Here is a 24,394-nt window from a genome sequence, read left to right as displayed (position 1 = left end):
CTTGAACTCAGCAACATACCTCGATACATTGATTGTTTTTTTTGCTCAATTGTACCTACACCCAATTTCCAAGTGAAATTTTGTTTTCCAGCAGGTTCTTTGTTCTTTTGAAGATCTTGCAGGATTAAGATTTCTGATTTTTGCGTGTTCACATTTAGGCCGTTTAGTTGGATATATTGAGCAAGAATCCCAAGTTTGCGTTGCAGGCCTATTGGAGTCAGATCCAAGAGGACAAGATCGTCCGCATACAGTAACCAGTGAACATCTTTTCCATTAACTTTTGGAGAGAAAATGTTTGCATTTTTATATGCATCGCCCAGGTCTGAGATGAAAAGATTAAATATGATCGAGGCCAGAGGGCACCCTTGTTTTACTCCTCAATATGTTTTTATTGGAGCTGATAGAGTGCCCCTTTTGTCCAGCCTTATTTTTATCTCTGTGTTGGTATGTAATGCTTTTATTGCTAGAAGTAAGCTGTTTGGGCATTTCCAGTCGGACATTTTCTTCCAAAGTACTTCTCTGTCAATACTGTCAAATGCTTGTGACAGGTCTACGAATGCAAGATAGATCTTTTTGATTCTTTTTATTGCATCCATCTTGAGTATGTTCAACAGAAGGAGATTCAGACCACAGCCTACACCCTTAACAAAGCCCGCTTGTCGGCAGTCCAAGTGGTTTGGGTCTTGAATCCATTCAAGAAGTTGTTTCTGTATTTGAGTTGCAAATATGTTTCCCAATACATCCATAAGGCAATTGGCCTGTAGTTTTTAGGTTCAGCTCTATTGCCTTTTTTAAAGATTGGGATAACAACCGCAGTTTTCCAGCTGTTTGGTACTTTTCCTTCATTGGCGATTATAACAAACGATTTTGATAGAAAATTGGCCCACTCTTCAGGGTTTTGTTTAAGTATAAAGTTTGTTAGGCCATCCGGTCCTGGTGCCCTAGAAGAGGAGCTTCTTTGGATGCTCCGTAGAATATCCTCTCTATCAAAATGCAGATCCCATTTTGAATGCTCAGGCAGAATAGGGTCAATGGTGGTGCTTTTTTTCTCATACACTGTATTATAGTGATTGATCCAGTCTCTTTCACACACCATACTTAGTTGAATTGCATCTTGCGTGCAATCAATGCTATTTATTAACTTCCAAAACTCGGCAGAGTTTTTATTTTTGAGACTGGCAAGCATTGATTCGCTGTCATTTTGGCACACAATTGCTTTGTGGGAGATTTACCTGTTTTTGTATTTTTGTTTGCTGATTTTATTCGCCTGCTTTTGTTGTTCAACTTTGAGGTTTCTATGTTGCCTTAATTCCTCTCGAAGTTGTTGCTTTCTTTCACGTACTAGTTTGTCAAAGTGGTGTTTCGGTTGAAAAGATGGTCTTCTCATTCCGTTATCTGCGGTCATAAACTGCTCTAGAAGGCAGTTATATTCAGCTCTCATTTCTGTTGCGTTTGTTACATACTTATCATAAGACTCTGTTAGGATCTTGACTTCTTGGGGCTTTATTCTTAGGCGGGATCTCTTAGGTTCAACGGTAACTTGGTTGTGCCATTGTTGAGGCTTCTTAATGTTTGACATTTTTAACGATAATTTTAGTTGACTGTGGCCACTGTTAGAGTCAGCTGTAATTTTTAGAGACACTGCTCGTTGTTGTAGACTATCAGATAAGAAGAAATAGTCTATGGTAGAAGACTGATTCATACCTCTCCAAGTTTTTTCTGGGGGAATATCACCCGTGATGTTCCCGTTTAGAATGGTGATGTTTCTTTCCTCAAGATCGGTGCACCATTTTTTTGGCAATTTTTGTAATAGGTTTTTAGGTCCAGAGGTCTTTGACTCATTCACACAGTCTAAATTGAGATCACCACAACAGATAATGTTTGGATTTTGATGGACACTGTTTATTTCATCAAGTAGGTCAGACACCATTTTTATAAATGTGTGTCTTCCCGCATTTTTATGATGCCAATAAATATTGATGATGTGAATTTGATTTGTGGTGTTATTCGTCTCATTTTTTGTGGCCATCACGGAATACTGTATGAACAGGGATACGTTTGATGATTTCACTAAATTCCAGCCAGAATTATTCCTGATCATGGTCAAGAGTCCAGCAGACGGGCGTCCCTTGGATCTTGTTATTGCAGGAATTATTACTAGCTCATATGCATCTGACAATGGGCAGTTTGCCATCCACGTTTCTTGCAGGCAGATGGCGGTTAGATCATCGCTCCAATTTTTTGTATCATTGAATAAATGTCCGAAACCTCTCGTATTTCAGGATAAAATGTTTGTAATCAGCCCAGATGGCCCTTGTTGGCATTAGCTCGATTTACCACCTAAGACACCAGCCAACCAGTTCCAATTTGAGTTCTTATTTGGCTTTCCAGTGTCTTGCACTTCATTGTTTTCATTTCTCGTAGTATTGACGTTTCCATTTATCGTGATTTTAATTTGTTCACCAGGTGTGAAGCGAGAGTGATTTTTATCACTACTCTCTTTTTCAGATTGAAGTCGTTCAGGCCGCTTGGCTGCTTGCTCTGTCATTGTTGATGTTTGGGCAGCACCAGTTTTTTCAACATTTTTTTCTTGAATTTTAACTGCTTTGGCGCCCCCCCCCCCTTGAAGTATCATCGGAAAGTACATCTATCTGAGTCGCGGCACCTTCTTCATGAATGTCAAACCCCAGGGACAGCAAAAAATGGATCGCATTAGTAAGTCGATCACATATTAGTCTGGAGTCAATGTGACGCCGGACTTTGTCGTTTTGGTGGTCGTTGACAAATTCGACAGTTTGAATGTCATTTGATTCTATAGAGCGAAGACCAGGCACATGGTGCAATAGACATAGTACGTTATTTCTATTTAATGGTAAACCATCCTTTGTGTCCAAGATTCGTTCCAGAATCAGTACATGCCTTCCAGGTTTTTTGTGTTCCTCAGTTTGCAGACTATTTTTTGGGCTAGAATATCTCCGTGTTCCATCATTTTTATTAAAGGGTGTTCTTATTGTGAGATCCCTCGGGCAAGATTTATTCGAGGATTCACAAGATGGAATGTGGAACCTGTGAGTTCCAACGGCATCTTTCCCCTTCACATCATCCAATGAGTGCCTTGGGGAGTTTCTGTCGTATGGTGTTTTATCCACTCCACTTAACGCACCTTGCTGTTTTCTTTTCTCATCCATAGTCTCGAACTTAATCTCTTGTTGTAATGGCTTTGGGGCTTTAGTTTCTTCCATGGGGAGTATTAGTTGGCAGATTCTTCCGCATTTTGTCAAATCTTGTTTGGGGTTTGCCACTGGGTTATCATCAGGATATGGTACGATTGATTTCGCACATTCCTCAGCAGTTTGCTCATCAATTTCTTCATAACAAGATTCTTCTTCATGTGTGGATAAGTTGATAAGCTCGCTCTGTAGACTTTCCACACTTTCGTCCACAATGATTGTTTCTTCAATAGTTGTCTTTTCATTTACTTTTGTGTTTGACAGAGCTTTTTTATGATTTTCACTCGTCTGTTCTGTATTTACGAAGACGTTCACTGCCTTCAAATTTCTAAGGAATTTCCTTGAGCCCTAATTGTTTTGTTTCCTTTTGCATTTTTGATTTTTTGATTTTTTTACAAGTCTTGATTTGAGGGGGCCGGGTTCGGTTTTTGGAATATGTCATATGTTTTGTCCTTATGCGTGTCAGTCCCAGTTGGTTCTTTGGGGGAACTCATAGTCTTTTCCTTTTCACATTGATCAGGAGGAATTCGGTTGGCTTGTTGGCCCTGCAAATGGGCATCACCGGACCCTATGATGCCATCGGCATTGGCAGAAGTAGTTGGGATCGCCTCAGTTGGAAGTATGCTACCGGGCTCGGCTGCAATCTTCTTCTTTTCAGGATAGTTGAGAGTGTTTAGTTGCAACGGTGCAGGATGACAAGTGTGGGCATCATTCGCAGCGGTGGAAGGTAGGCAAGAAACAGGTGGACACTGATTCAAAGTAGGACATAGAATTCCTGAGTTGGACGGTTCCTTGACTTCCATTTCTTCTGGTTCAACTTGCATCACTTCCTTGCCTGTTTGTCTTAGTGGTGATGACGTTGGAGTAGCAGTACGTCTCACAGGTTGTTGAATCAGTCCATCAGTGACTGACTTTTGGTTTACGGCTGACTTTGGTGGCAGGTGCAGAATTGAGATTGTAGCTGCTTCTGCTTCATCCCTTCTCAATTTTTGACTTTGTTTCAGTAGTCACAAAGCTTCTCTTGTCACTTCATCTAGCACTCTCTTGTCTTCGGTATTGCTTCTCTTTTGGTCTGCTAGGTCTTTTATGGACTGATCTATTCTTTAGATGTTTCCCCATAATTTGGCAGTAGCCAAAGCTCCTTGGGGATCACTCAAAGGCATTTTTGAGTTCATCAGGGCAGACAGGGTTGAGAGATCTTTTATATTCTCGTTGATTTGCTCATACCTCTTAAGCATAGGAGCTATCGCTATTGTTAGTGAGGACATGACGAAGGGTCTTAGGTCGTTTAACGCATCCTTGATTAGTTTCTGAACATGAGGGTCTCTCTTACTTTGGTTTGGTGGGGCTCCATTGAGCATATGTTTCGGTTTTGAATTATTCTGTTGTTTCTCTTGTGAATTTGAGAAAGATTCATCATAGCTGGATGACTCTGACCTCTCCTCTGTACTCAGAATGACAATGTCCTTGGGTAAAATGCTTCTCCCCTGATTATTGGAGTTAGATTTTGGGGGAGAGTTCTTATTAGTTGGCCTGGCTCTGCTCTGTGAGCATTCAAATGGGGGTGACAAACTTAATGCCACACGTCTTCTTTTTCTGGCACCCATCGGCCAATGATTCCACGGAGTAGATTCTTTAACTGGTATCAGTGGTGATTGCTGTGGTCTACGGGGTTCCTCCAAGTTAGATTTCAATTCACTGGAGGCAGGTGGTTTTAAAGTTAGAAATCCGTTCAATTCTGTCAAGTCCAATAACAGTTTGTTTACAATGGCCAGCAAATTTTGCCTGTTGGCGGGAGATTGCGAGATTTCTCTCGGAGTGTTGTTATTTAAAGGGAAGGATGGATCTTCATTCTCTTGTAAGGAAAAACTCACCGCCTCATCTTGGCATGAGGCGTCATTGGGCCTCATTACGACCCAGGCGGTAAGTTACCGCCTGGGTCGTACCCTTACCACCATGGTGTAAACTACATTTACACCATGGTGGATCGCGGATTTACCGCCCCATTCCAAGGTGAGTGGGGCAGTAAATCCCCATTTCCCATTTTACCCTTCCCCATTCCCATTTTTGCCCCATAGGGCATAATGGGAGTGGGGAAGGCGCTAATTACGCCACCGTAAATTACGGTGGCATAATTAGCACCATGGTCCCTTAGCGCCATGGATTTTAACGCCTGCAAAAAGCAGGCATTAATATCACCATGGCGCTAACGGACCTTGTAATCAGGCGTTAAGGGTCGGCGCCGTTTACGGCGCCGTTAACCCCTTAACGCCTGATTCGTAATGAGGCCCAATTGTGTTTTACCGGTTTTCCCATGGATGATTTATTAGTTTCAGAGTTTACATCTGACACTGCCAATATAAGAAGGTCTTCAATGCTCTCCTTGTTGTTTTCAAATGTCTCTGGAATGTCCATGTTGTTTTCACATAGCTCTGGAATGTGCGTGGGAAGGTAGGTGTCTACCTCATAACACTTATGAGCACTCGCGAGGCCTCCTGGACAGGCCATCCCACACTCCAACCAATCACTTGTGCTCTCGAAAGTCAGGCGCCTCTCTCTTGGCACCAACACCCCATACACTGATTCTGCAACCCGACCGGTAGCCTGCGCAGCGTGCGCGGCCAACTCTCGCAGCTGTGGCAGAGCGGTCACAGAATCATTTCCTTCAGGAGCCGCGGGGGGATCATCCAACCCCCCGCGCGCTCTGTTTGCTTTGATCAATTGGAGCGCGGCCTGCTGAAACAGCATCCGCCGCCTCCTCTACAGCACACCAACAGCCGGCCGCGGCAGCAACACACCCTCCTGCAGCACTCATCACCCCCAGCCCCACAGGTGAGAGCTCGTTAGAGGGGATTAACTCATAGTTTTTAAGTGTGGGTGAGTTTGGGGTAAGCTGTCAATTGTGTGTAGCTTATGTGCAGACTCACTCGCGTTGACATTAGCAAACATGTTTGAATAGCTTACACTGGGCTTGATTATTAAATGACGTGATAGGGAGATTATGCGTGGGCAGGGGAGGAGAAGCCACATGCTTTTCTTACTTGGGGAGCCGCAGGGTCCGCTTCATGCCAGCTCATAGTGTCAGTCATCTTCATGGACTTTCCTCGCTCCGTACGAAGCAGCTGTAATCATGTTAGTGGGTGGTGGATTATTCGTTGTGGACACTTCTCACGGTTCATGCTGGACACACGCTGGTAGCAAGGGGTTTTATGATCCACACCCCTCACACAGTAATGGAGATAGAAAGCGGACAAACAATCCACTAGCAGAAACTCCAGGAAAGCAGTGTGTCAGAGACTCACGAGACTCTGCACCGACTCCGCAAGTTGCTTATCTACTAGTCATGACCAACCAACAGTCGCAGTACCAGAAATAGTAGTGCTACTATTAAAAGTGATAGCACTACAAATAAAAGCAGTAAAACTGCCATCAGTTGCAACACTATTACAAACTCCAATACTTCTACTGCTACTACCGGTACCTTTAGTAATGCAAAGTATTATCACAAGTGCTACTAATAGTGCTACTACCACTAGATTTACTACCAGTAGAATTAACAGACATTTACAGTAATAGTAGTACTACTGCAAGTAGTAGTTATAATTACAATAGTAATTCCAGTTGTACCCATGCTACTGCTGGTAATGGTACTTATAAAGCATTTAGTAGTACTACTGCTGATGCTACTACTGCCACTGCAAGTAGTAATAATATATGTAGAAACAAGTTCCATCCTCTATATTGATCCTGCTAGACCTACTAGCTCTGCTTTCGAAATAGTAGATCATGCAATGTTGTTTACCACTTAAACTTCAATAGGTATTTTTGGATGCTTTTTCAGTGGTTTTCTTCTAACCTTGTCTATCATTCATTTGTAGTGTCTTGTAGGAACTCCTCATCTCACGCATCTCACAGAGTTCTACATGGGTCTGTTCCCTGCCCTCTTTTTCTACTCTCTAGAACTTCAAATTTTGTTGAGGGCACATTACTGCTACCAGTAGCATTGCTAGTACTGCAACTAGCAGAGGTACAATGACTACTGCTGGTAGTGCTATTCCTAATAGCAGCAGTAGTGTGGATAACACTACTACATCTGCTACAGGTAGTAGTACTAGTCTGCTAGTTGTAGTACTACTAGTAGTAATGCCTATAAGGTCAGTGGTGTTAGGATTTAAATAGCACTACTGCTACCAGTAGTATCACTTTGTGTACTGCTACCTCTACTACTATTACTGAGTGTTACTACTGGTAATGCTGGTAGTTCTCCAACTGCTGTTAGAAGTAATATTACTACTAATGATATTAGCGCTACAACCTATAATCGTACTACTATTGTTGAGACAGGATTTGTAGGTAAAATAAAATGCAAACTTCTTCTTTGCCTCTTTGCTATATAATGGATATGCAGACATCACATGCTTTCTTTCAGGGATGTGTGCTGAATCCAGCAGAGTCATCACTAAACCCCAGCCTAAAGTCTCCTCCCATGTGCCCAGGGGAAGGCAGACGCTAACTGATCCTAATTCTGGGGGTGATAACATGAGGGAGGATCACATGGGCAGAGGATGTCAGGGGGAAGTGGTCACTCTGTTAGGAGAGACATAGTATTCATCCTCTTCTGAGGATGTGATTCCCCTAATACCTACATGTTTACTGGCATGCTATCAATGTAAGGTACCCTCTCTGAGAACTCCCCAAAGAATAGAACATAAAAACACTTTTGACCAGTCTACAAGTTGTACATTGGGGGTTCAGAAATTTAATATCAGAACTTTTAATTGTTATGATTCTGCCTTACATAGAGATCCAAAACCCAAGTGTAAACCACCAACTCTTTTAACAATCTCCCATAAACTTGACGACTCTCAGTTAACAAATCAGTTGAAGTTAACTGATCATAAAAAGAACAAAAAAATTAGGGGCATCAAGTCCCCTAATGCCTGTAGTACTGGGACGAGGAAGAGGTATTCAGAGTTGATGAAGTATCAGGAACGGTCTAGTTGTTGTAATAGAAAGCCCCTGAGCAGGACCTTTAAATATATAAATGGTTTCAGGTGCAGGAGAAGAGAGAAGCTGATGTTGTAGCAGTGGCGACAGTAGGTTGCTTTGTTTGAGACGGTGTAGATGCAGAGGAAGTGTGGCCATGCAAAGAATGTGCAGCGGGAAGCATCTCTGAAGAAAGCTATGTCATGTGGGAGACAAGCTCTAAACACACCGTTAACTGCTCTGGTACAGAAGTTGCACTGGAGATCACATGGAGCAGGTAGAGCACCTCTGATGGACTGCACAGACTGTGGCAGTCAAATCGAAGCTCGCAGAAGTGTAGAAGGCCACGAAGAAACCCACAGCAGCACCAGCAATTCAGAAGGAAACACTAAGGCATACCGATGAGTTGGCCTGAAGCAGGTGACCCTGGGCCACTCCAAAGGAGACTGCTAGGTGAAATTGATCATTTTGAATACCGAACAAATGAACTGAGGCAAACAGGGCACAACTCTCCTAACAAGGGATTCCAATTAGGGGACAATTGCAACCTGCATTGCCAAAGCTGCGGAAGAGTGATATAAAGGCAAACTGGGTGCAACTCTCCTAAAAGGGATACCATTTAGGAGACAATTGCAACCCGCATTGCCAAAAGCATAGAGGAGTGATATTAAGGCAAACTAGGCGAAACTCTCCTAACAAAGGATGCCACTTAGGGGACAATAGGAACCTGCATTGCCAGCAGTCAACAAGTTGCATAAGCATAAAACAAAGGTCACAGGAGCAAAGCCCTCCTTGTATGAGAGATCAAGGGGGAGAAAATTGTAACCTACATTGCCTACAGACAAAAGGCGTTAAAAGAATAATACATCAACATAACTTAAAGGCATCAAAGCACACCCTAACACAATAAGCAATTACTCACATTCAGCAATATTTTGTCCAAAATAGGGAAATAAAGTTAAAGAAAGAAGTAGATCAATACAGCATGAAATTATGACCCACAGGACCTGGGGTATAATGGCAAAAAAGAAGGGAGATACCCTTGTTAAAAAGTTATTTATTAACACAAAACAAATCAGGGTCCCTTAATACTGAAGCCACCATCATTTCTAGTTCATCTTTTCCCCAGTGGCATTAGGTTTGACCCAGATAAAGCAAAATTTGGTGGAATATTTTCAAATGAGTCAATAGTTCCAAGTCGGGGATAGAGGTTAGGCGCTAATTATGATCCTGATATTTACGGTCCATCGAGGACTCATGGCTCTACCCAAAATACTCCTGGCTCCCTTTGGTCCCAAATTCCATCTTTGCAGAGTCACTGGGGATGTCTTCCTCGTTGATCACTTAGTGGCAGCTTAACTATAGCTTCCCTAGTTACGGACACACAACCCTTTACAGTACGGAGCCAGTGGAGACATTTGTTAAAAAGTGCATCTCTTGGTTCCTGCTGTTGTGAGACAGTTTAGGTACCCCATGAAGAAATACTATGCCCCTTTGTGGCCCCCATGAACTGAGCGATTGGTCGTGCTTGCTCTGGAACAGGGTCTGCGTATTCTAGTATCCACCAGGGAGCAGCCATGAGTTCCTGCCATGCTTGAATCCATGTCCTCCAATGCAATGCACATAGTATTAACATCAGGAGCCTTGATGGCTTCCCTGCGTGTGTTCTGCTGGATAGGTTGCTGGATGGATTGCTCAGCGTGAGACCTCAGGACCTGGGTACTCACACTGGGCTCACAAAGGGTGGGGACCAGGGATCATCTCATGAGGTCAGGTTTGTGGGAGACAACTGTCTTTTCCGGTGTCAATGGACCAGGTTTGGCTAGCATATTAAGGCATTCTGAAGGGGGATTATGAGACCCCTTGGTGGCCAGTGAGGCAGTGTGGAACTCCCCGAGGCAACCCTTCCTCCGCACCCACATTCCTAGGGTGAAGCAAATAGCAGGTTTTTAATGTCCACAAGTTCAGAAAGGGCTAGTTTGCAACTACACCCCTGGGCAGTGTGGTCTATTTTAAAAACTGGGTCAAAATTAGGTCGAGTGGATGAGCTGGTTGTCTTGCATGCCTGAGTGGGGTTAAACAAAGGAAGGACGTTTACCCTGAGCACATGTTCTCACTCCAGACACTACTTGGTGGGAGGTTAGGGAGGACTTTTCTTCGGGCGCATCAACAGTCTCCAGTTTCACTCTGGACAATGGGAACAAGGGGCTAGCCAACTCTACAACTATGGGCTGAGAGTTAACTACCTGAATTGGACAAAACACAGACATGGACAAAGGTTTGGTGTCAACCTAGAAGTAGATCTGACATCTTCTCCTGCTGGTCCTAGGCATAGCTTCATCCCATGACAAGCCAAGCCACTGACAATAACTTTGGCTTTGATAATGTCACTAGCAAAACAAGCAACAGATCCTAAGGAAATTAGCAAACCTTCATTTATGACCAGTTCTGCTTGAATGTTGGGCTTAGGGTTTACTTCAGGGCACACCAGTCAGGTCCCCCGGACTGCCTTTTGTCTATCCTCCTTAATGAACTCCTGGATTATATGTTGCCCCCCTAAATTCTGCCCTGATTAGATCCAAGGAATTGATTAAATTCTTTTATCAGGAAGTAGGTCTCTCCTGTGAGCTGCGTGGTTCTGCAAGCTTTTTTGGCAGGGTCAATGTCAGTTGTTGATATCAGACTCCCCACCATGTTGGGGTGGTTGGGTCCTGAGTTTTCCCAGTTTTCGCCTTACATCTAATATTTTATGCTCAGGCTTGAGCTCTATGCTAATTAAATAATAAATAATTAAAAGAATAATACAGAAATAAAAAAAGAACAATTATCTTTTTATGAATACTAATTTGGGAAGAGATGTAACCCAATTTCTTAGGAGACAAGAGATCATAAAGAGAAACAGTTGTTTTTCAAACCTCCTCTTTTAACCTCCTCATCATATACAAGAACCCACCTACATCAAAGGGAAGTCTTTAGATTGGCTAAGCAACACCAATTGTAATATTGGCCTACTGTCCAATGTTTCAACTGCCTGGTCAGATCATCACATCATCACTTTCAACATTGAAGCAGCACATCTGCCTACGCCCTCCATCACCCCTGCCATTCCTACTAGGAACAAAAAGAACATAACTTCTGACAAGTTACTCCCTTTTATCCTCCCCACCCTCAACAACGTCCCGGACCTTTGCTCTGACCCTACCACCCTAGCTGACAGCTATAACCAGACAGTGCTATCAGCTATAAACTCCATTGCACGTCTCAAACTAAGAAGACCTAAACAGCATGCACACCTCAACTCATTGTTCACACCACAGCTCAGAGTGCTACACAAAGAGAAACGCTGTGCTGAGTCACGCTGGAAAAGCCACCCCTTGGATGCCCACAAGGACGGTCTATTCCTAGTTACTCTCAACTATAAAGAAGCCATAATCCAGGCTAAAAAAGACTACTATAATAAACGTGTCCTATCAGCACAATCGAACACCAAGGAACTGTTCAAAATTCTCACGGAACTTGAGACTCCTGCAGCACCCCCTGACTCCCATACCAAAGATAACATTTGGTGCTCCAATATACAGACAGCACTCCTGGGCAAAATCACTACCCTCCAATCCAAAATTAAAGACAAACAAAATGCCTTACAGTCTGATCAACCCGTGATGTTTCCCACGTCTAGCACGTATCAAAGGAACTGCAAACCATTTGCCTTCTCAATGCATTCTATTCATGAAATAGAAGGGATTATAAACAACCTGAAGCCCTCAAACTGTCAAGGTGACCCATGCCCGGCTCCCATCATCAAGGAAGCATCTCACGAGCTAGCCCCCTTCACAACGGCCTTCATAAACACCTCCTTCAAAACCGGCATAGTCCCAGACAACCTCAAGGACGCCTGGGTGATCCCACTACTCAAAAAACCTTCACTTGACCACAACATTCTGACCAATTTCAGACCACTCACTACAGTCGTCTTCTGGCTCAAGATTCTAGATCGTGCAGCGTACTTGCAGATCCAAGACTATCTTGAATCTAACAATCTTCTTGGAGTAAGACAATCTGGATTCCACCCCAAACATGGGGCCGAAACAGCCCTGATTGATCTGAAAAACCAAATGGAGTTACTAAAAGATAATGGGAAGCTAGTTCTACTCCTTCTCCTTGACCTCTCCGCAGCATTTGATCTTGTCAACCACCAAATACTGTGCCAGCATCTTAAAACTGCGGCCCACTTCCCTGACTCTGCCAATGCATTGATTCACTTGTTCCTAAGTAACAGATCCATGCAGGTCTTCTCGCCCTCAGCCTCCGCTGACCCCTCCCTGATTCACTGTGGAATTCCTCAGGGGTCCTGTGTATCGCCTACTCTCTACAATGTGTTCACCAAACCCCTCTTCGATGTGCTTGACTATCTGGGTGTCTCCTACATTAACTATGTGGACGACACCCAGATACTCATCCCCATCACTGGTGATCACATAGCCGATACCAAATCCTTGAACGATGTCTACTTGGTCATCCAGGCCTGGATGGCACAGCACGGATTAGGCCTCAATGATGACAAGACGGAACTTCTATTGCTAGGTTCTATTCAACGCTTCAATAAATTAGACCAAGCCTTCAAATCCTTCAAATCCTTCAACATTGATGGCTTACACCTGCAAACTTATCACCACCTGTAGACCGTTTCTAAACTCACACAATTGTATTACCTTGGCAAGAACACTCATTATGTCCAAAATCGACTACTGCAGTGCCCTTTACCTGGGGACCAGCCAGTCCAACATAAACAAACTGCAAATAGTCCAGAATAATGCCATTAGAGCAGCCCTCAACATCCCGAGGCATTCCCGCATCTCCAACGTCAGAGCTGGGCTACATTGGCTCCAGTAAAACATAGAATCACTTTGAAAGCACTAACATTGACACATAAATGCCTAGACAACAAAGCCCCACCATACCTTGCCTCTCAACTCACACTCCACACCTCCACACGACCGACTAGAACACCACATATTCATAGCCTCACCCTGCCTAGGGTTAAACTCCAAAAAGCTGGTGGTGTGAGCTTCCCTGTCCTATCATCTAAGCTTTGGAACTCATTGCCTACCCACATCAGAACTGAGCCTTCTTTCTTAACCTTCAGGAATAAAACCAAATCTTGGTTGATCATGCAGAACGCATGAAGCCCCACTATGAAGATTTGGCACTTATTCTGTATACTGTAACTGTATATATTGCTCTGTAATATAAATAACCTTATTGTATGTTACTGTAACTGCTCTGTACTGTAAATAACCATATTGTTTGTTTGTAACTGCTCCTAAGAATATGCGCCCAGTTGCCCTTGGGCCTGGTTTGCGCTTTACAAATAAACTAAATTACAAATTACAAATTAGGATCCTGATGTGGAGAGGTTTGGAACAAGCATTATCACAGAATACCCCAGCAGAAGGAGATTTATCCTGGCAGGAGAGTAAACCGGAAAATTGACAAATTGTAGTTAGCCCTGGCAGGTGAGTATACCAGGAAAGAAGAAGATGATTTAAAGTACTGTGGTTGTGATAAAAATGTGTGGTGGAAAAGAACAGTACATTTCATCACCTTGTCTTGATGAATTGTTGCATTCCAGAAAGTGATCATTAAGCTATCCTGACTGAAGTGTTTTTCTTGACAAAGAAGTGTATATGTATTTATTTAAGTTTTTCAGTAAGGCGCTGCATGCCCAATGGCCTCAGAACACAGCAAGCTAGAACAGAGTAAAGCAATGAAGGAGGGGGGACCAAATGGGGTGCATAAGTCAGCTATGTCAAATATAACGGTTTTTATACTCTTCTTAAAGGTGACTATTGAGTGTGAATTTTTGACGGCTGGTGGAAGAGCATTCCACTCCCGCGGGGCATGGAAGTCTAAGGTGGTTTCCCCACATTTTTTCAGGCAAAAATGCGGTTGAGTTACCGGAGGATTGCACTTCCCTGTGCGTGGGCTTACGTGACAGCCTACGGGATAAGTAGAAAGGCACACTTTTATTGTGGCATTTATAGGCAAGATTCTCTGCTTGACTGGAAGCCAATGAAGTTTCCTCCTGAAGAGAGACAAGTGATCTCGCTTGGAGAGCCCAAAAACTGCCCTCACCGCCCCATTTTGCATGGTGCGGATGCGATGGAGATTGCCTTGTGATGTGCTTAATAATATACTATTGCAGTAGTGTAAACTAGAGTTCATGAGGGATGATGCCAGGAGCGCTCTATTTGCAATAGATAGGTAGGGCCTGATTTGATGGAGCAGCTTGATGACGTGCCCACATGACAAGCGTATTTGGGAAACCTGTTTCTTTCAGTGATAATTCAGTGTCAAAATATACCCCTAGAGTTTTTACTGATTTACAAACAACAATACTTGTGCCAGCAATATCAAAGTGTGAATATTGAGTATGGAGTTTCTTCAAATGGGGGCACGAAGCCATAATAAGAAACTCAGTCTTGGAGACATTTAGGGCGAAAGTGTTTTCAGCCATCCAAGTCTGAATTTGATGATACACTGCATTTACTGAAACTGAATCCTTGGAATACTCTCCAGAAAATTCCAAGAGGATCTGGGTGACATCCGCGTAATTTGCAAATTGGACACCCAGATCCTGCAAAAGGTACATGAAGGGTCTTATGTAGACATTGAACAGTAGGGGCGAGAGACATGATCCCCACAGAACACTGCAGGAGAGAGTTCTAGGGTTAGCCGGTGCTCCAGGCACGGCCACTTTTGATGGCCTGGGCTCTAGAAAGGAGGACAACCAGTTGGCAGCATTTTCCGAGCAGTGATCCACTGTTAACAATCTGTTGTGCAACAGTTCATGATCAATAATCTCAAATGCTGACAAGAGATTTAGCAATTGCAGGCATGCTGGCTGGCTTTTCTCAGTGATTTTGGTGATGTTGGATTTAAGATCTCAGAGGGTGGTTTCTGTGCTATGGCTGCTATGGCGGGGCCTAAAGCCTGACTGTTAAATAGATTGTTTTCCTCTATGATGTCCTGGAGCTGTAGGTATGCAACTCTGTGCAAGATCTTCAGCAAATAGGGAACATTAGTAATGGGCCTGTAACTCTTTGAGTCTGCTAGATCGGGAGTAGCCTTCTTTAGCAAAGAAGTGACCCATACATCTTTCAAGATGTCGGGTACAAGCCTGTTTTCAAAGGATAGGTTGATCATTTTAGTGATCCATGGAGTCAGTGTATCTAGCAAGTATTTCAGGATATCAGCAGGGCAAGTGTCCCCCAGACATGAGGTGGACTTCAAGTTCTTAACAATTTTCATAACTTCCTCCTCAGTGCAACTATGAAAGGAGAACTTGGACATCACTTTGTGCGAATCGAGGTGAGCATTAGTTATTGACGTGTGGTTATTATTGGAGGCGGGTCTGGACAATTGTTTTATAATAGACAGACGGTGGCCTGCAATTTTATTAGTGAACTCTTCCTGAATAGATTCACACCAAAACAGGATTTGAAAGAGTTCTTTGGAATTGGATTGTGCATTATTGATGCATGAGTTGTATGTTGCATTTTTTGGTTCAATAATGGTGTGTTTATAAAGTTGCACACTTTTTTTTATAGTTCTCCAGTGTCATGCGGCAGGTTTTCTTTCTCTATTTCTGTTGAAACACTCTTTTAGCCCTACTTGCTTCTACAATCTCATATTGAAACCGGGTTTTCTTCATGGTTTCTGTTTTCAACATTTTCATTTTGTCATGATCAAGGGTATCAATGACCTCCCTAATTGCAGAGGATAAATGAGAGTAAAGATCCAAGGCGTTAATACTACCATTAATATGCCCTAGCTTAGATGTAACAAGAACAGAAAAAACCTTGTCAGAAACGTTTTTAGTGCCCCGACATGTGGTTTTAACATGTGGCATGGTATCAAGTCGGGGGAAAGGGGTTGTAGAGAGTATAATAGAGGTATTGACAAAAAAATGATCTGACCAGGGACATGGTAATGTACTAATGGGAGTGGTCTGAACATTGTGCGACAGAATCCAGTCCAGTAAATGACTCCCCTGATTGGGTGAGTTCTTTACAAGCTGTCAAAATCTTGCAGCTTCCAGGGAGGAAAGCAGGGATGTGGCAGGGTCGTCAGCTGGGTCATCAGCCCATCAATGAAAGTCCCCCATTACAAGTACTGGGGATGTGGCTTTGAGATTACTGCCTAATAAGTCCAGTAGTTGTTCCTCGAAGAGCATAAGGGTTTGGGGAGGTCTTTAATGAGTGACTATCGTAAGGGATGTGTTGGGGTCGATTTACATTTTCATTGAACTAGGATCATTGTGGGGCATCCCTTTGGAATTCTCCCTGTGATTAGGTCTAGTTAATATGCCGGTATCTGTAGTGTTGGGAGGAAAGGGGAGGGATAGTATGGCGAACAGTAGTGGGCAATAGTAGAGCATTTACCAGGTGGGCCGCGGCACTATTTTTTAAAGTAATGTTTTTAACAGACATTGTCAATAAAGAAACAAATCTGACAAGTAAGAAATTTAAGAGAGGTTAGCTTTGTGCTAATACAGGAAGATACTCAAGTAGCAGAGGATAATCACCACACGGATTTCACCTACAACCTCTTACTCCCAACAATAACTAGCACGAACCGGCACAAACTGGCTTGTTCGCGGCAGGCGCGATTGCGTCTGCGTTCTAAGAATAAACCGAGAAGAACCACAGAGCGTAGGGGGAACTATAATTCCTTATACTTCATGCATGCAGAGACTTATTGTAGTTCGGTTTTTAATGGCACAAAATGTTAATCAGAGGGCTTATTCTGTAAAAACATAATCAGTCACAAGTAAACACGGTGAGTATAACAAAATTAAGAGCTAGGGATAAAATGTATTTAAATTAATTTAAAACGCATGGAGCATAAGATACAATGTTGCAAGTATGATGTGCTAATAATTGCTTGACCTTTTAGAAAAGAGCAAGTGTCCTGATGTATGAATTTTTGTTTTGAGGAAAAGACTTTTGCTCTGCCAAGCAGGGGATGTTGGTCAATGAACAGTTGCTTTGATTTATAAATAAGCATTTGGAAGAGAGATATTTACTTGCCAAAAGGAAGGATACATTGGATGGAAAATATGTTGTATGTTACACTCAATGGAACTTTGTTATGGTACAGAACCTTCTTAAACTTGAACTTTACTCAAGGTATTTCTGGATGAATCCAAAACTGGTCACAAGGAGTACTTTCTAAAGCGGGTGTGTTTGAATTCATATGTTATTTTGTCGAACTTAAGATTGCCAAATGTACCTTGTATAATTTCTGACCCCTGACAGATGCCACTTCCTCTTTAGGGTCAACTCACAAAGTGAAGGATGACAATAGCAAGACATATGCTTACAATGTTGAAAATGAAATAAGGGAGGACCTTTTGGTAGAAAATAGTCAGGAGATAAAACATTAGCATTATGACAATCATCTTATTTTTGTAAAAACCTTAGACAAGATCAGATGCCCAAGATAACATAGGATTATTTCAACTAAAAACAAAACACAGTAATTCCTCCATATAGCCACATCTTCTACATGTATGTATTTTCTGATATGTACAGGTCTGGATGTTTTGCATTTTTCTTAAAGAACGTCTATGAAAAGATGACTCCAGAAGGTTCCTAAGTATTAGTTTATTAAGCTATAATGAGGTAGAGTTGCAGCAGTAATAATGCAATGGACACGTGGATCTCATTGTAGATGCTGCTAAATATCATGGAGGCCACAATTGGCTTACAGTGCACCATTGCCATGGCATTACTAACAACAAAATATGCATTAGGGATCAATACATGATATGTCTACAACTATGAAAAGCAATGCTATAATCCACAATTTGTATTCAAACTATGATGCATGCTTTGATTTCGGTTGGAAGCTTCTATACCCTAACCCTTCCAATGCTTCATACAATGTTGGTTAAATAACTAATAATAGCAACAATGCAATATTCTTTTTACTTACTCTGGTTTGCCTTTGTACTTTATTTTCCACCCACATGGACAACAATTTGAAAGATTTTCAAAGGCAGATGAATATCTGTGAATGCCTGCAACATTTCTAAGATTGGTGCCAGGTGCCACCAGCTGGTATCCAAAGTACTGACATCAGAGCTCTTGAAACTGGAGCCATCTGCCACCACCTCGTCACTGCAGCCATACATGACATCTTGTCATTATTGGAATATTGAACACATCTGAGAATGTCTAGAGAAATACATTCTCTCTTTATTGACACACAGACATGCACACACACCACTTATGCACTGGGACGAGGAGGAGGAGGAGGCGAGCAACAGCAATGCAGGAATTCCAAGTCGGCAACAAGCGTTCTAGTCCTTTTCAGACAAATCAACTTGGCAGACCATATTCCAATGCACAATAACATAACTAACTAACCCTTCACATAGTAAATTGCTCTAAAGACAATGTTAATTAGTAACAGTTGTTGTCAATGCACCAATATATCATTGTAAAAAGACCAGTTATTTTGCAATGATTGGTCAGAGTACCGTTATAGCAGGTGCACCGAGTAGGCAGGTGCTGCGGGTCCCATGCATCCCCCGGGAAACACTATTTTCATGTGCCATTTTTTTTTGCCGCCGCCGCGGCCCTCCTGCCCCATGCTGCCCTTGGGGAAACCAAAAGTCTGAACCCCTGCGTGATAGCAATGAAGCCAACTAGTTCATACCAAGGCCAGTTTCGCAAGTTCAAAAACATAAAACCGTAGTGTGAAAATCGGATATATAAGGCACTATTCAAGTATTTCTCATGTGATTTGGTGCTTCTTTCAATTACTTAATTGAAGGTATGATTTACGAAATCTGTCCCATACCCATAACTAAACTCACTTTCAATGCCTAGAATTTCAACTGTCGCTTTTAAACTCCGAGAAAGGATTGCCATCGAAGCATGTAGTCATTTTATTAAATTGAGTCGAAGTGTGATGTTTCGTTATTTTTTTATTTAGTCACTGGGTAGTCGCACACATTTCTATTATTTCACTATATCTTCCGTGCCTACACTAATGTTTGTTTTATGAAAAGTAATTGTTTGTCAAAACCAATGGATAGAAGGTTCCAACGCCCTCAGAATCTAGGTGCACTTCACAGTGTGAACGGTGACAGTTAAATCACAATGGGATTTCATAATGTGACCCTTTAGTAGCAGTTAAAAATATCTTGGTGCACAAAATTGCCCTGTAATAGAAAAGCAATCTGTCAGCAGGAGCAACATAAAAGAGCAGATTTATAAAAACAAATTTAAAAAAAGGGACAGAAAACAAGCAATATGCACAGCGTTTAAAACATGCCATTATCCTGTGTGTTCTAAGACTTTCCCAAAAGAATGACTGCTTACCTGTCTGCATCCACCGTTACATCATGTACCCCTCTCTGAATGACATCTCGGGATGCAGCTAAATCAGGTATCCGGTTAAGACTCCTGGTGTACAGGTTCAGTCCTCCATCTGTCATGTAGCTGAAAAATAAATGCATTTTATTTTCAGTAATCAGCAATGCTCGCATATACACCAGCATAGATTTGGCTAAAAGAATCCAGACAACAATGCTATACTGAAACATTAAACTGAACAAGTGAAAAATGTTTAGTTAAGCCTGCAGTTGAGACAAGCCTTGGCAAGGAGGGATAATAACCCCTCTCTGCAGGACGTTGGAGGTCCAGGAAGTAATCCAGAGCCAGACCACAAAGTAAGGGTAGTGCCAGATGACAGAGAGCCAGTTCCTGCCCCCCCAACTTCTTTGCAGCATGTTTCTATGAAGTATACTAGTACCTATTGCTTTGCCTCCAAAATCAAATGCTTGCTAGTGTTTTACTGTTGTTTTTAGAAACACAATGGGCGCCGGAAAAAAATGCTCCCCATTCCCATTCGAGCCCATTAGGGCTCAATGGGAATGGGGAGGCCGAGGCCGGATGAGCCGGCCCCATTCTTGAATGGTGCCGGTGCATCCGACATGGTCTGCTCAGGGGTGTCGCTCCACCCGCCAGGTCAGACCTGGAGGGTGAAAAGGGCACCTGTGAGCAGACATTGTAGTTTGCTGTTCCGGTAACAACAGTACCGTTGTTACCGACCGGCAACCCTATAATGAGGCCCAATGACCAGACAAGAGAAGAATTAAACCATAACCCTCAGAAAAATCAACTGAACTACAATCTGACCACAACATTCATCAGCCATAGAGAGAGGGAGAACCACCAAAATGAAGAGAAGGCAGAGTTGCAAATGCATAGCAGTCCAGCAGTGAGTTGCATCTGGGAGAGAGGAAACCTCCATGATAGCCTACTTTCCTACACAAAAGTCAAAAAGGCCTAGCAGAGGTGGCAAGGAATGTCGGTGAATCCATTCAACAACCTGAAGACCAACTAGAACATCAGGGACAGATAACGTACCTTGTGGAGACATGGTCCAAGACTCCAGAACACAACCACAAACATTGGCCTTCCTGGGACACCAACTCCATTATGTGTCAGACCCGCATGGAAAAAGTGGGTGAGGCTTAGGCCAGAACTTGTGACTTTTCGCAGCACACACCTGACCCAGGTGGGAAAGACAGTTCCGTTTAGCCAGGAAATAGGGACTAATTACCGAAGGGAAGGGGTAAGATAGGGGTAGAACAGGAAGTATGAATGATGGGTTTTTAGGGTGATGTCAGAGGTGGAGGATGACCAGGAGACCAGCAGGACAGGAAGAAGGAAGGAGTGGCATATTGTGGAGGTAGATTGTGCAGCAGATGAGTTATTGACCACAGAGTGAAAGTGATATTGATTTGTGGCAAGTGCCTTTTGAAAGGTAAGTGTAGGGAGTGACTGTAAAGTGGATGGCACTGAGAGAAAGAAGGGTGTTTGGGAGATTTCATGTAGGAGTGGTTGTAGTGTCAGTGGTAGTGTGGAGGTGGGCATATTTGTGTGGAAATGGGAGTACTAAAGTGGAGGAGGGAGTAGTAGTGTGCAGTAGGAACTTGTGGAGGAGGGAATGGTAGTGTTGATGTGTGAGTAGTAGGGTTAAGGAGGGACAAGCAGTGTGCAGGGAGACGTAGTAGCAGGAAGTAGGAGTGTGGCAAATTGAGTAGTAGAGTAGTGGATGGAGGAGGGTTGTAGGAGATATCTAAAGGGAGTGAGAAAAAAGAAGGATAGAAGATTAGCAGGAGGAGGTAGTTGGAGGAGAGGAATAGTGAAGAGTAGAATAGGGAAAGGTAAGAGTGAGCCTGCTAGAAACAGGGTCTGAATCAACCAGCATAGTTGCAAGACCCTACCCAGAGTCCCCATTAAAAAACAAACCATTGGATAGTATAGGGAAAGTTAAGAAGTCCTGAAGGGAGTCGAGAGAGATCAGGCATTCTGTCTTTATGATTTCGACTCCAGCTGCCAGAAGAATAAGACAGTAGGGGTCAACATTCTATAGATACTAACCTGCCATCCGGGTGAATGTTCAATAATAGGCGTTAGAGAAAGGGATGGACATAAGCCCCATACATTCTTCAATAAATTCCCTTTAAACATCTCTGAGAGTACTAAGGATTCTTGAGTGATCTATAACAAAGTGTAAAAGTCACTACCTTTGTTGATCTTGTTTCGTCTAACCACTGTGTGTTTTTGTTTGTTGCCACTCTTTTCCTTAAATCAAAAGCAATTACTGCAAGATAATCTGCCAAATTTAACAGAATTGTTTAATATTGTGTTATTTGACTAAAAGAGTGATTGTATATATGTATTGCATTCATATTTTATATTGTTTTTGAAGAACCCTGTTCATTATGTGTGTGATACAATATGTGATTTTATTTACTCTTATTTTATTGATATCAATTTATATGTTTTTTTTGGTTAATTTAGCTAAAATAAGGAAATTGAACAATTGTCATTACAGCGAAAAGAAATTGGAAACATGAATCTGTTGTGAATGAAATATACATGCGCCTATTAACAGAAAAGTCCTGGCTAATTTAGAAACTCTAAAATAAAATAAACATAGTTGTCCCCCTCTCCTATCCTTCTAAAAATAGTAAAAGATGACCAAAAAGAAAGCACCAAAATATTAGCATAATCAACCAGAATCCAAACAGCAGGACACGGATCAATGCATGCATTACTCCAGTGACACGGATGCGCCAATGATCAACGTCCAGCCATGAGAGTAAAATAAGAAGTAGAAATGGTATATTGTTGACCCTGCGTGTCTGCCTTCAATGCAGGGCATCCATATCTCTGCTATTCAATTTTAGCAGGAGAAACTGTTAAGGATTTTCAAAACATTATGTCAGTAATTAGCTCCCAACATAGCCAGTGGACGTACCACACATTAGTGGAAATATTTTTTTTATTAAAGACATTTGAAGAGTAAAAAAATGCAGCTTTCGGATTTCCTGAGCACCACTTATCCAGCTAATAAACCACACACACATACATATGTAAGTACCTGGAAAACCAGATTTCTCTGGTTTTCGTGTGCCCAACGAAACACGTTCAAGTTTTCCAGCAGGCTTCACAAACTGTGTGAATCCTTCAACTTTGCATCAGCCAGGCCAAAAGATTAAATAGGGTGAATAAAAGGGAAGATAGAAATGTTGAACAAAACAATGCACAAATTGAGCCCTTGGGGATTCCAATATGATATTCTTCCAATATGACATATACCCCCTAAACAGACACAAGAGAACATATTATGTAATAACAAAAAGACAGTAACAAGCAAAGTGTTCTCAGTCCCATGCCTGAGAACTCTGATAGATGATAAATGGAAATGGAGAAGGCAATATCATTGAAGGTCACTGATACGTCTAGGAGTACCACCAATTAATCAGATCTCAGATCTTCAGTAGCCAGCAGATAGTCCAATATCTCTACAAGGATTCTGTTAATGAGATGCCAAAAGGTCTGAAACATGATGGATGGATTTGGCATCTGTGCTTTCTCATTGTGAGGAGAGAGTTAAACCCCAGGCTCACTCTTTTAGCCACACAAGCCATAGTCTGCACACTTGCAAAGGCCAATTAGCAAGAAAACAGCCTAGCGGTCATTAACATTGCCAAATAAGAAGTCTTTGAGATTTCTTTTGAGAGAATCTTAAGAAAATATGGTTATCTATATGTTGAGGAACAATCACTTATAAGGAATGGGATGAAATAGTGTTTTTTCTGTATCTGTTTCTGTATCTGTCTGAAACTCTGAATCTCTGGGCTGGAGGGAGGTCAAGTGTATAGTCATAGACATGAGTAGGATGCAGGCCCATTGTTTGTGATAGTTCAGTTAAAAAGTAAGTTCCCCAAATTACAGGATAGTAAGCCCTCACACAAGGCTGTGAGATGAGGTCATCCAGCTGTAAGGAGATAGATGGATTACTTCACAGAGAGTGATAACAATCCATTACCACCAAAGTGATATTATATGTTTGCCTAACCCTGGAGAAGTCCCTCCCTTGTGGTTGGGGGCTGTCCTTAATGGTCAGATGAAAGTGTCATGGTAAAAAGATACTTAACCACCCCCCAGTTTACCTAAGAAATCATATCTTAAGATCTTTGGGAACGAGTTAGCATGACACTCAACAACCAATGCTTCAGAAATCCAGGATTATAGAAGGTTCAGGCGCTCAGAAACATGATCTGAAAATTGTTGCGGTGCATCCATAAGCTTTGGACAACTGATCAGCAGTTGACAAAACCACATTTGATCATCATAGGTCTCATGTCAAGCCAAAAATCTGATTTCTCATGTTGATGGACATTTGACATCAACTCGCCTTGTTTGATGTAAAGGAGATTATACACAAGAAAGGGTCCTGCCTCTAGGTATACTATTTGGTTGCACACTAGTTCACTGTGCAAATTTAATCACATAAAACGAAGGCACACTGACAGCATATTATTAACTGTCAAGTAGTGCAAGACTGTGTCAAGCAATGCAGTGTAGACATTCAAAATGAGTTGCAATTTGTTTTGCTGGTAGTGGACACATTTAATGTTACAAACATATAGCAACATTTAAAGCATTCTGTGTGTGCCTGTACAGTAGATTCCAAGAGGGTTCATATGATTAGAAACAGGTTATTTCATACTGTACAGAAAGGAACATACAACAGAACAGTTCCAACATTGTGCATGCAAGGGTAATTTACCTGAATACATACCT

At 42.2% G+C, this 24,394-nt stretch overlaps 1 protein-coding gene across 5 annotated transcripts in view; it reads right to left on the bottom strand.

Annotated features, from left to right (window-relative positions):
• Positions 1-24,394, bottom strand: part of NAV3 (neuron navigator 3) — a 1,326,128-nt gene that overhangs the window by 522,435 nt on the left and 779,299 nt on the right. For all 5 annotated transcript variants that reach the window (XM_069629276.1, XM_069629277.1, XM_069629279.1 and 2 more), the window contains one exon: positions 19,610-19,729. In XM_069629276.1, the coding sequence (XP_069485377.1) occupies positions 19,610-19,729 (120 nt within the window). The remainder of the gene's footprint in view (positions 1-19,609; positions 19,730-24,394) is intronic.

Source organism: Ambystoma mexicanum, chromosome 12, assembly GCF_040938575.1.
Source record: "Ambystoma mexicanum isolate Mex_15411 chromosome 12, UKY_AmexF1_1, whole genome shotgun sequence".
In the NCBI taxonomy this organism is placed as follows: Eukaryota; Metazoa; Chordata; class Amphibia; order Caudata; family Ambystomatidae; genus Ambystoma; species Ambystoma mexicanum.
Note: the sequence above shows the minus strand (reverse complement) of the source record. Positions and strands in the feature narration are given on the sequence as shown.